We start from the raw sequence: 12,165 nt of genomic DNA, 5'->3' as shown, positions 1-12,165 counted from the left end.
TGCCTTCATTCTCCACAGCCCAACTGCTGTATGTGTCAGTTGAGTGAATAGAACCACTGTCTCCAGAGTAGGTGTATTACCAGCCATGCCAATTTTGCTGCTGATAGTTTACGATGGATGCTGCTTGGGCCTGCATTTGGTTCACTGAAAGCAATGAAGAGTGAAATGAATTCTTCAGAAGTGGAATCCTCAGGGAAATGCCTGGATCTCATGGATGTTAGAATCGGTGTTGTTTGGCTCAGTGCAATCTCGGTTAGCAATAGCAGGTTTTCCGGCATAGGTTACCAGCCTAGAAGTTAGAAAGCATGTTCGGCGTATCTTAGATTGTAAGATCTTTGGACAGATCTTTATTTTTGTTCTGTGTTTGTACAGCTTCTATCACAAAGAGTTGCTGGTGCAGACTGAGACTTCTAGATGCTGCCATAAGACAAATAATAATACTGTAAAACCTTTATTAACAATGTCCCCTCAGAAGAAGAGATCAGCATGTCAGGAAGGAGATAGGGTTAATTATGTTCCAGATTTCCCAAAATCTATAGGATGGAGTAGCTGTATCTGATTTAATGTCCTCATCAGAATAGAAATTACTTTTATCCACCTGCACGTTTGGTTATGTACCTTAATTCTACTTTGTATTTTACTTTTCAGTATTAAGTAATGCATGTATTTTTTTTTTTTTTTTACATCTACAGCTGTTTTGCTAATTTATTTCAAGAAGCTGTCAGACAAGTCCAAACCTTGTGTGTTCAGATATTTGCCTTGGAGAGCACAAATATTAATTTATTTTGTAATTGCTTTTGATTTAAGGATATACTATGTGGGAAAAAAATAAATGTTATCTGAAGAACACACCCCTTAGATTTAAAAACTCATGTAGATATTATTTACATAGTCACACAAAATCCCTGGTGATAGTAGAGCATGTTTCTTCATTTTTTCTGTGAAATCAATGTGTGTGTTTCAGTGGTATAGATTTTATTTGCAAAGAAATATCTTATGATGATTCTGACCATAATTTATGCATAGGGTAAATTGCCAGTCCTGCTGCTTGGTCGATCTGCAGACTTGAGGCCTGGAGAATTCGTGGTTGCCATTGGAAGTCCATTTTCACTCCAAAACACAGTGACTACAGGGATTGTTAGTACTACCCAGCGTGGAGGAAAGGAATTAGGGCTTCGAAACTCTGATATGGACTACATTCAGACGGATGCAATTATCAACGTAGGTCACTTCTACACAGCTGAATAGCCCTTATTCCATTCAATTTAGACTTCTGCCTCTAGCTGGAGCTAGAAGTTTGTCAACCCTTTTCCCAAAGAAAAGTGGGTATTGCTGGATTTAATTGTTTAAAAGGATTTTTATCAGTATGAACATGGACAACTGCCATGGCTACAGTATTTTTGAAAAGTTCCTAAAGGGACAATATCAAGTAATCAATCATAAAATATCTGACCTAACTTGGAATTGTTTGAACTTGTAAAGAGTATTCCCTGGATGCTAAATAGTGTTTAAAAATTCATGACACTGTCACCAAAATTTTTTTTTTACAAATATCCAAGCTTGTGTTTATGTGGGACCATGGCAAAGCAATATGCTGACATCTGTGTGCTTACGTTTGGCCTCAAGATCTGTAGTCATGGTCCTGGGAGTTAGGTTTGATAGTTAACAATACTATGTAAACTGTTAGCAACACAGAAGACTGTGTATTTTCTTAAGCTTCATTGGCAAAAGCATTAAAAACTCAGTTTTGAAAAAGTTGAACTGTAAGGGTGTACGGTTAGCAGGGAATTATTTTCTGATTCCGAAGGGGTGCTATCTTGCAACTGTTTTATAGAAAGTGGAAAATAATGATAGAAATATTTCAACATTTCTTTTAAAATACTTAAATTTGTGCTTGTAGTAACTTCATGGAAACAGATATTAAAATATAATCTGTCTAAATTTATTTTCAGTATGGAAACTCTGGAGGACCTTTAGTAAACCTGGTAAGGGTTTCTTTTTAAAAAAATTCTTTACATTTGTGTGTTTAATACTAAACCTGACCATTTTTTGAAAGAAATTTTTAAACTTTTTATTGTTTTTAATATAGAACATAAACACATAATGAAATAAAACATATACATATGTGCACAAGTTGGAAAAATATAAACAACAAAATTCATTGTTCTGAAGAACTTTGCCAAAGAAAGTGATTCAGTTCTGATAATAACTGTCTGACTGTACAAACATGGCAGGGTGCTTACTAATTGCTCAGCAGTGTTTATATTGGCCAGTCACCTCATATACTTGAGGAGTTCAGTATTCCAAGTGTTTGCCATTTGCATAGTTTAAAAAGAGTGTAATGACCAGTATGTTCGCTCATGCCATGCAAAAGGTAATATTAAACATACATTTTACGTTTAAGATATAATTGCACTTGTCAAAGTATGCAAGCTCTTTGCAAATTGAAGTTCAGTGGTATCCATATGTATTCTCCCTTCATGGTGCGTTCATCACTGTGATGGGGCAGAAAATCGCCACTATGGATCAGGGCAGGGAAGGGATCAATGATCTGTTCTACAGTCAGATGTTGAACTGACCCAGCCCAACAACTGCAAGCAAACTCAAGTACAATTTTGTCTTGTGAGCATTTCCAGACATTTTAAGAATAAAGTTTCAGAGTAGCAGCCGTGTTAGTCTGTATTTGCAAAAAGAAAAGGAGTACTTGTGGCACCTTAGAGACTAACACATTTATTTGAGCATAAGCTTTCGTGAGCTACAGCTCACTTCATCAGATGAAGTGAGCTGTAGCTCATGAAAGCTTATGCCCAAATAAAAAATAAAGTTGTGGCCAAGTTCTGTCGTCCTTCCAGCATAGCCAGTGTGACAAAGCTCCAAGCCTGTATTGGTGGGTCCCACACTTCCAGGCAGATTCAGTGGCTTCAGAAGCTTGCTAAGGCCCTCAGTGTGATCTGTCTTTAGTATAGCGGCAAAGGTCACAGCTTATTGAGCTACTTTCATCATAGGCCAGTGTGGGAGGTGAGAAGGTGGAATACCCACAGTCTCTGTTGCTCCTTAGAGCTCTGTAGGTGCAGTTTGGCCTCCTCTCTGGATCAAGGCCTGCTTCCCCTCTCAAGGGGATCTCTGTAGAGCATGAGGGGAAGGAGGGAACCCGGGCCCGCCCTCTACTCCAGGTTCTAGCCCAGGGACCCTAATGGTAGCAGCTGTTGGTGGTTTTCTCTTCACCATTGACACTACTTTGATTCCCTGGGCTACTTCCCCATGGTCCCCTTTTCCTAGCTTCACCCTTACCTCAGGATTCAGCAGTGCTTCCTCTCCTCTATCTCCTTTCACCTGGGCCTCCCCCCAAGGGAACTAGAAAGGAGAGCTTTTAAGGAGTATGAGTGAGACCTTGATTGGTTCCAACTGTCTCCATTAGCCTCATGGCCTTAACTGACCCTTTACCAGTTAATTCGGGTCAGGTTCTGGCATTAGCCTAACTACCTTAACTGGTTAATTGGCGTCAGGTGTCTTGATTAGCCTGGAGTAGCCTTTGTTTGGCTATCCAGGGAACAGGGACCTGCTCATTCTGAAGCTGATATACCTGCCTTCTAAGTGTTTCAGATATAGTTTGTATTTGTATTTTTTTAATTTTATTGCTTCATGAGTTTCTTGTAAGTCATCTATAATTGACAGATGATTGTAGACCTTGCCTGAGTATTTTTTCTAATAAAACAAAAAACCTACTCTCTTGTATTCTTCTAGTCTGAGTCTGTCGCACCAGACAATGTGTGCTTGGAGGTCCTCACTGTGGAGAAACTACTTAGAACGGACAATTTTGCCTTGAAAAAGACACAACAAGACTGATAGAATATTAAAGTTACTTTTGGCCTATCACACTGTACAAGTTCAGCAATGATTGTGTGACAGTTTAGTATTTCCATTTAAGGGCCCAGAATCCGATAAAGTTACTCATGCTGAATATAGGGTGCCACTGAAATAAGCAAATTGAAAATATGGGATCAATTGTGCAATAGATGCTGTTTATTGCAAGTAGAAGCATTCCCAGATTCTGATCTTGACTATACTGGTGTAAATCTGGAGTAGTTATATTGGATTTTAATGTAGTTACTCTAAATTTACAGCAGTGAAATTTATATCAGAATGTTGTTCCCAGACTTTTCTAATTATGGCAAAATCTTTGAGTTTAAAAATATAAAGTTAAAAAACCTTGAAAAAGGAGTTTAAGCCAAGTTTAGTGGCTAATAAATTAGCTTAAAAACATTTTGCATATACCTTATTAACTTTTTGTGACTTCCTGCAGAAAAATCTTCCCTTCCATTGTTTCTTCGTCATGGTGTTTCATGTTTACTAACATATTTTTTTTATTTCTCCAGGATGGTGAAGTGATTGGAATTAACACTTTAAAAGTTACAGCTGGAATCTCATTTGCAATTCCATCTGATAAAATTAAAAAGTTCTTAACTGAATCACATGACCGGCAAGCTAAAGGTATTGTATTGCACTATTTAAAAAATGGCACATGTCACACAGTAGGGAACCAATATCAAAATATTTGGTTATCTCTGTATTTAAGTCCATCAGGACTTCTGGTAAGAGCAATAAGTCAAGATTTTATTTTCTCTTTCTAACAGGAAAAGCAATAACTAAAAAGAAATACATTGGCATTCGAATGCTCTCACTCACTCCTAGGTGAGTAAAGATAAATTCTTTCCTCCGCCTATAATTTTATTTAGGTATGGCCATTCCCACAAATTTTGCTTCTGTCACCTTGAAATGGGTTATTGTAATATGCTTCTCAAGGAGCACCTGAAGATCTACAAATAATGGCCTGATTTTTTTGTTGTTTTTGTTTTCATCTATTTATTGCCAGTGGAAGATACTTATCAGTATTAAGAAATCAGTATGCTGTAAAATAAGTGTAAAGGTTTAAAATCTTGTCAAGTCTTTAGGAATTTGAACTGAATTGTACCATATGTGACCTCAGTATGTATAACGTACCATAGCAAATAAAGGTTAAGTGACTGAGGTTTTTCAATCCTTGCAGTTTAACTTCCTTATAAGTGAAATGACCTTCTGTCAAAATAATTTTAAATTGGTGTCACTTCTTTCAGCAAAGCTAAAGAGCTGAAGGAACATCATAAAGACTTTCCCGATGTTGTTTCTGGGGCTTACATTATTGAAGTAATTCCAGATACACCTGCTGAAGCGTAAGTGAAAGGACTTCTTTTTTTTCTTTTTTTTTTTCTAACAGCAACCATCATTGGAAATGAGATGCTTTCACCCCTCCGACAAGTTTGACTATTCTAAATCAACCAAACTATTGCCATCTGACAACTGTTTGGCTGTTTACATGAAAGGAGTTGGTGGGTTGAGTCCAGTCCCTTGTGGGCAGCCCTCTGTATCACAAAAAAGATGATCACAGTGGAGCCCTTGTCACAGATCTCAGCAGAGAGGTTAAGCATGGAGTGCACATGCTGGCTAAATCATCCTTTCACTTCTAGAGATGATCTCACCTGGTCACGATTGTGGGACACATTGGTAAGGCAGGTTGGGGAAACTTGTGCTTCGGCTGCCTGAGCAATTATGTGTTTCATGGTCAGAGGATGTGTCCATCTAGTACCTTACATGGGCAATTAATTCCCATGATTCACTTGGTTAACTTAAAATACATACATAAATAAACTACTTAATTCAGGTGAGTGAGGAGAGAGTTTATCCAAAACATGAAATTTGAAATCTTATAGGAAAAGAGCAAAGATTATTGTGCAGCATACTTAGGATAAAAGGCATGTATGTGTGAAACACATTGGAAAATTACCATTTCATGGCACACACTTTTAATAATATTTGTTCAAAGAAGGGAAGAGGGCTGGCTGGCATCTCTGTGGAGCAGAGTGAAAGCAGGTGCAGGTGCTTTTTGTTCTGTAGCTAACATTTTTGAAAGGTAACACTCATTCAAAGCACTGATATGTGCCTACAACCTGAGCCTCCCCTTAAATGATTGCAGGAATAATCTAGTTCCTTGTACTGTAGAGTGGGATTTGCACTTGTGTTCTTGACCTGAGTGGATAACACTTGGCTGTATTTGGGATGAGAAAGTGAGCCTTGAGACCATACAAAAAAAGATGTTCTGTAGTGTGGGAGTGACACAGTTAGCAAAGAGACAGAAGGGAAAGAAGAGAGGTAGAAGACAAGTAATGTAATTTAGCACTTAGGAAGTAAGGCCGCACTCAGAATCTGAATGCTTCAGAAGTTGCTTCACATTGATATTAACATGTTGATTATTATAATCCACTCCCACCCTTCCACAGACAACTTTATTGATGAAATTTGCACATATTTTGATTACGGCTGGGTTTTTCACCGACATTTTGTATTGTGTATGATATCATCTCAAAACAGCTCTTGCTGCCACAAAATTCTGTCAGACTTTTTAACTGAGAGCAGGGTCCTGTTGCACCTACCCACGAGGACCAAGATATTTCAATCTGACTCATGATTTTTTGGTTGCCCAACTTGAGACACCGTAAAGGAGTCTGTTTTCAGAAAGTGCTGAGCCACCTGACCTCTGAAAATAAAGCCCATTTAAGGTGTCCTGAGTAGAGCACCAGAAACCTTAGCCAAGGCATGTAGCTTGAGAGAAGCACTTGGGTAAGGCATTTCTCTGTGACTGGAAGAGGCGTATGATTACTGTGTGGTTGTGTAAAGAGTATGCTCAGAGGTTGAATCATGTCTGATCTGGTTACTTATGTTAGTATTTCCATGACTTGGTGCCAGAGTTTTGTGCATGACCGGGCAAGCCAGTCTGGTATGTACAATATTTCCCTTTCCATTCCTGTTCCTCAGTCCAAGCTCCAGTCTTAGCCAGCTCTTGTGTATAAAATATGAAAGGGACTCGGCACAGACTGTGGAGGATCTGAAGTAGAAAGAGCCTCAGTCTGACTTATCTAGTCCCCACCTATCTGTATCTACCTGTTGTCTCTTTACATTGTAAGCTCTTGGGGCAAGGATCATTTTTTTTTGTTTTGTGTTTGTACAGTACCTGGGATGCAGAGGTCCTGGTCCATAATTGGTGCTCCGAAGTGTTATTTGCAATAAAAATAACAATGGGTGGAATAAAACCGCATCCTACAGAGTCCATGTGTAATAGATCTACATTATTTTCCACTTTACTTTTGAATCATAATGGGGCTGCATTTGAAGTGTAATTGAGTCAACAAAGCTATTGTCATAAATATAAAGGGAAGGGTAAACACCTTTAAATCCCTCCTGGCCAGAGGAAAAACCCTTTCACCTGTAAAGGGTTAAGAAGCTAGGATAACCTCACTGGCACGTGACCAAAATGACCAATGAGGAAACAAGATACTTTCAAAGCTGGACTGAGGGGGAGAAACAAAGTTCTCTCAGTCTGTGTGTTGCTTTTGCTGGGACCAGAGCAGGAATGCAGGTCAAAACTCCAGTAAAGGGCTAATAAAGCAATCTAGTTAGATATGCGTTAGATTCTGTTTTGTTTAAATGGCTGATAAAATAAGTTGTGCTGAATGGAATGTAGATTCCTGTTTTTGTGTCTTTTTGTAACTTAAGGTTTTGCCTAGAGTGATTCTCTGTTTTGAATTTGATTACCCTGTAAGGTATTTACCATCCTGATTTTACAGAGGTGATTCTTTTACTTTTTCTTCAATTAAAATTCTTCTTTTAAGAACCTGATTGCTTTTTCATTGTTCTTAAGATCCAAGAGTTTGGGTCTGTGTTCACCGATGCAAATTGGTGAGGATTTTTATCAAGCCTTCCCCAGGAAAAAAGGGGGTGTAGGGTTTGGGGGGAAAGACGTTTCCAAGTGGACTCTTTCCCTGTTATATATTTGTTAGATGCTTGGTGGTGTCAGCAATAAAGTCCAGAGGCAAAAGGTAAAATATTTTGTACCTTGGAGAAGTTTTAACCTAAGTTGGTAAAAATAAGCTTGGGGGGGTCTTTCATGCAAGTCCCCACATCCGTACCCTAAAGTTCAGAGTGGGGAAGGAACCTTGACATGGTGGCAGAGCGGTGAGATTAACTTGAAATCATTTTGAGATCAATTTGAGATTTTTTTGAACCAGAAGCACAGATTTTAAAAGGACGCTTTTTTTTCCTTTGGGCTGTTGGAAAGCAGATTTTAAGCTGAAAGCAGTTAGAGGGGTTTTTTTGTCTCTGCTTGGGGGCCAGAGCAGAGACAAAAGGGAATTGTCTTTTGTGAGCTGGAGTTTTCTCTACCTAAAGGCAGGGTAGTTAACCTGCAGGGAAATTCACAAGTCTTCACAGACCTAGAGAACCTTTGTTTCTCCCCAACTCCAGCTTTGAAAGTATCTTGTTTCCTCATTGGTCATTTTGGTCAGGTGCCAGTGAGGTTATCCTAGCTTCTTAACTCTTTACAGGTAAAAGGGTTTTTCCTCTGGCCAGGAGGGATTTAAAGATGTTTACCCTTCCCTTTATGTTTATGACAGCTATGTATAGAGAACAGTGTGGGATGCTAAATATACAGTTCTATTAAATGGTACAGGCCCCCTACTGGAGCGGGCTGAGATGTGGATTGAAATGTATGCAACGTGTGCCTGCACTGTACACACTGTTGCTCCGATGGAATTGCTCTTACATTGTATAATTGAGTGAAAGGTTTGAAGGTTTCTGTGCTGAAATAAAACTCCCTCGTCTTAACTATCTGATACATGTCACCACATAACTCATCAAACCTGTTGTTTCTATGCATCTCAGATTAGAATCCGGTCTTTTGAATGTCAGTCCTGGTGAATTGTGAGCATTCAGTTCTCTTTTTCAGTCACATTATGAGGACGATAAAATGGCAGTTGCGATAACGTATCCCTTTTTTGTATTTTAGTGGTGGTCTGAAAGAAAACGATGTGATTATAAGCATCAATGGACAGGGAATAATCTCAGCCAGTGATGTCAGTGACATTATTAAAAAGGACAATACTCTGAACATGGTTGTACGCAGGGGCAATGAAGATATTATGATAACAGTGGTCCCTGAAGAAATTGACCCTTAATCAGAAACATGAGCTGGATTTCATGTTTTCTTTTAGCAACAGTGGACTGCTTACATTATGTCTGTGCTGGTACAGGAAACATTAGAATTTTGACCAACATTCTGCTTGTTCAAAAGAATAGTATTGGCCAACAACACCAATGTAATGTCACAGATATTCCAGATGATAATATTTTCCTTCTGTATTTTATGTATGCAATATATTCTTTACTGGCTAACACAACTGTTACTGCTTAAACAGTCAACATTTTTTTTTTCTCTGTGTCACTCTTTCAGCTAAGACTTCAACAAAACAAAACTCAGGCACACAATGTGTGTTGTAGTATTCAGGTATAAATAGGATTGCTATTCCTTTAACTGGAAAATGCCATTGTAATAGAATTGTGGGATAAAAACACAGTTGGAAAAATGTTGGCTTGTAAACAAAAAAAACAAAATAACCTTTTCAGAAACCATGCCGAATTTTTACTACTTCAGTCTTTTCCTAGTGTTATTAAAATAATTCTACAGTATTTTTTTCTGGTGTCATTCATTTTGCCTCATGTAAGTTGTTGAATGTTTTACTTTTGAAATGTACCAAATATCTACCTTAAACTATTTCTCAATGTAGTTATTTCCTCTGTCATTGAGCCAAAACCCTTTTACTTTTCAATGTATTCTTAGTTTTCTATGTACTATCACCAAAGTCTAAGGTAAACATTTGAAGGAAACAAAGCCTAGTGTTTGCACTCTGGTTTCTTAGCTTAGTCTTTAGCTATAGTATCTCAGCTATCCTAGGAGGGCAGGCTTCCATGTATGATTATATTTTTCCACATTTTCTCCTCTTTAAATTAAATTATACTGCAAACAGTATCTGAAACACTTCTCCTTCAGCAGAGTTTCCTAAACTGTGAGTTATGGATCAGTGATGGTCCAGGTATAGCTGTGTGGTCTCATTTTGCTATCTCTTCTTGTTCCAAATGCTGAATTTGAATAAAAGACTGCTCTAATGCATGGAAAATTTTCATAATATTTCTTTTTCAAGTATGCAATTTCGCTGCTTGTGGTTGTGAATAAGAGGTGGTTTATGGGACACTGTTAAGATGTGCCTTATATAATGACAGGTTTCAGAGTAGCAGCCGTGTTAGTCTGTATTCGCAAAAAGAAAAGGAGTACTTGTGGCACCTTAGAGACTAACAAATTTATCTGAGCATAAGCTTTCGTGAGCTACAGCTCACTTCATCGGATGCATTCATTTCCACTGAATGCATCCGATGAATTGAGCTGTAGCTCACAAAAGCTTATGCTCAAATAAATTTGTTAGTCTCTAAGGTGCCACAAGTACTCCTTTTCTTTTTGTTAAGATGTGGTGTATTCTATATAGGTTATTATATCTGTCACCTTTTTGCTCTCTCCTCTCCACAGTGTGTGCAGTGGACTGTTTTGGAATTTTTTTAATACATACACATATGTTACTGTATGTATGTTAGAGAAGGAAAGATCAAAGAAATATACCTTGCATTTGGAGTGAAAGGTGGCGAGGTTTGCGATGGTCCATAATACTTGGGGGAGTTCATTACAGTGTGTGGATGGATCTTGAGAAAGCTAGGAAAATGAACCACTGGCCTACAAGAGCTGTGTAGAACACTGTTCTCTCTTTGACAGTCAATAAAGGGATCATTCTGCCCCTGCAGTAGTTTGCCTTCCTCACTTTAAAAAGTTTCTCTGTAACCTCTGACACGTGACTAGGTGCAAAATATGATTTAAACTGGGTTCACCCCTATTTAGGCAATAGGTTTTGACCTTGAATCATCCACCTTTGTTGATCATAATGTTCCATGTTTGGACACAGACCGTAGAATTTCCCTAAAATAACCCTTACGCAATATCTTACTCCCGAGGGCATTCTGCACCAAAAAATAAAAATTCTGCGCACGATATTTTAAAATTCTGCCAAATCTGCAAATGATGTTAAATAAATGTGAAGGCTCCAGCATGGCACTGGGGAGCACAGGCCACTGGCTACACAGAGGTGAGAGATCATTGTGCAGCTCCCCCCACCCTGGGACATGGACTCAGCAGTGTGGCTGCGCCCAAGCCTGACACAGCACAAGGACCAGGCCTGCTCAGAAACATCCAAGGGCCCTGCCCCTCCATGCCAGGAGCACCAGGTGTGAGCAGGCAGGATCCACCTGTGGAGGGGCTTAGTGTGGGGGGGATCCAGGTGTGGGTTGAGAGGGTTCTGTGTGGGGCAATCTGTGTGCAGGCAGCTCAGTGGGGGATTTGGGTGCGGGAGGGATCTGGATGCACAGGGGCTTGTTGGAGAATTCTGGGTGCAACAGTAATGAGACACTGCAGGGGGGTCCAAGTGAAGTGGATGGGGCTCAGCGGGGGAGGAGAGGTCTGGGTGTGAGGGAGGATAGAGCTCAGTGGGGGATCTGGGTGTGGGGGGTCCAGATGCTGGGGACTGGGGTGGGATTCCAGGTGCAGGTGGTTGGGGCTTGGTAGGGTGGAGATCTGGGAGTGGGTGGCTCGTCAGGGAGGTACAGCTGCAGGGGGAGTGGGACTTTCCATGGGGAGGGGGTTCTGCGGGGGGAAGGTGAGGCTTGGTGTGAGGGTATGGGGGGGGGGGTCTAGATGCACAGGCATTGGGCAGTTTCGGGAGCAGTGATAGGTGCAGGAAGCGCGGTGGGTGTTTTCAGAACTTCCTACAGGGGTGGGTCTGACACAGCCCTGGATGCTGCACAGGGGAAGAGGAAGTCCTGTCCTCTCCAGCCCAGCTGGGACTAGCAGCTGATCCTGGTGCAGGGTAGGAGCCACCAGCCGGGTCTTCCCCAGTCCTGTTCCCTACCACACAGTGATTTACCTCTCTGCCAGCTCCCCTGGGCACCTAAAACATACTGCTGGGGAGGGTCACATGACTGCTGTTATGGCTTCCCTTGACTTCCCCATCAGAAAATCATTTTTCTGCAGGAAAGCAAAGATATTTGCTGGGGACATAAATTCTGTGCATGCACAGTGGCACAGAATTCCCCCAGGAGTAGTATCTTTTAGAAGAACATCCAGTCTTGGTTTTAAAAATTGTCAGTGATGGAGAATTCACCACAACTCTTGAAAAGTTGTTCCATGGTTAATTACTCTTG

The 12,165-nt window shown here is 40.1% G+C and overlaps 1 protein-coding gene across 1 annotated transcript in view; it reads left to right on the top strand.

Moving 5' to 3' along the window:
• The window catches only part of HTRA1 (HtrA serine peptidase 1), a 50,466-nt gene extending 40,911 nt beyond the window's left edge, over positions 1 to 9,555 (top strand). Inside the window, exons 4-9 of the mRNA XM_038411712.2 lie at positions 1,027 to 1,221; positions 1,953 to 1,985; positions 4,377 to 4,491; positions 4,635 to 4,692; positions 5,115 to 5,210; positions 8,876 to 9,555. Coding sequence (XP_038267640.1) covers positions 1,027 to 1,221; positions 1,953 to 1,985; positions 4,377 to 4,491; positions 4,635 to 4,692; positions 5,115 to 5,210; positions 8,876 to 9,044 — 666 coding nt within the window. The 3' untranslated portion in view covers positions 9,045 to 9,555. The remainder of the gene's footprint in view (positions 1 to 1,026; positions 1,222 to 1,952; positions 1,986 to 4,376; positions 4,492 to 4,634; positions 4,693 to 5,114; positions 5,211 to 8,875) is intronic.
• The last annotated feature ends 2,610 nt before the right edge of the window (positions 9,556 to 12,165 follow it).

The sequence above is a fragment of the Dermochelys coriacea genome, chromosome 7, assembly GCF_009764565.3.
Source record: "Dermochelys coriacea isolate rDerCor1 chromosome 7, rDerCor1.pri.v4, whole genome shotgun sequence".
Classification (NCBI taxonomy): Eukaryota; Metazoa; Chordata; order Testudines; family Dermochelyidae; genus Dermochelys; species Dermochelys coriacea.
This window is presented reverse-complemented; position numbering and strand designations above follow the sequence as displayed.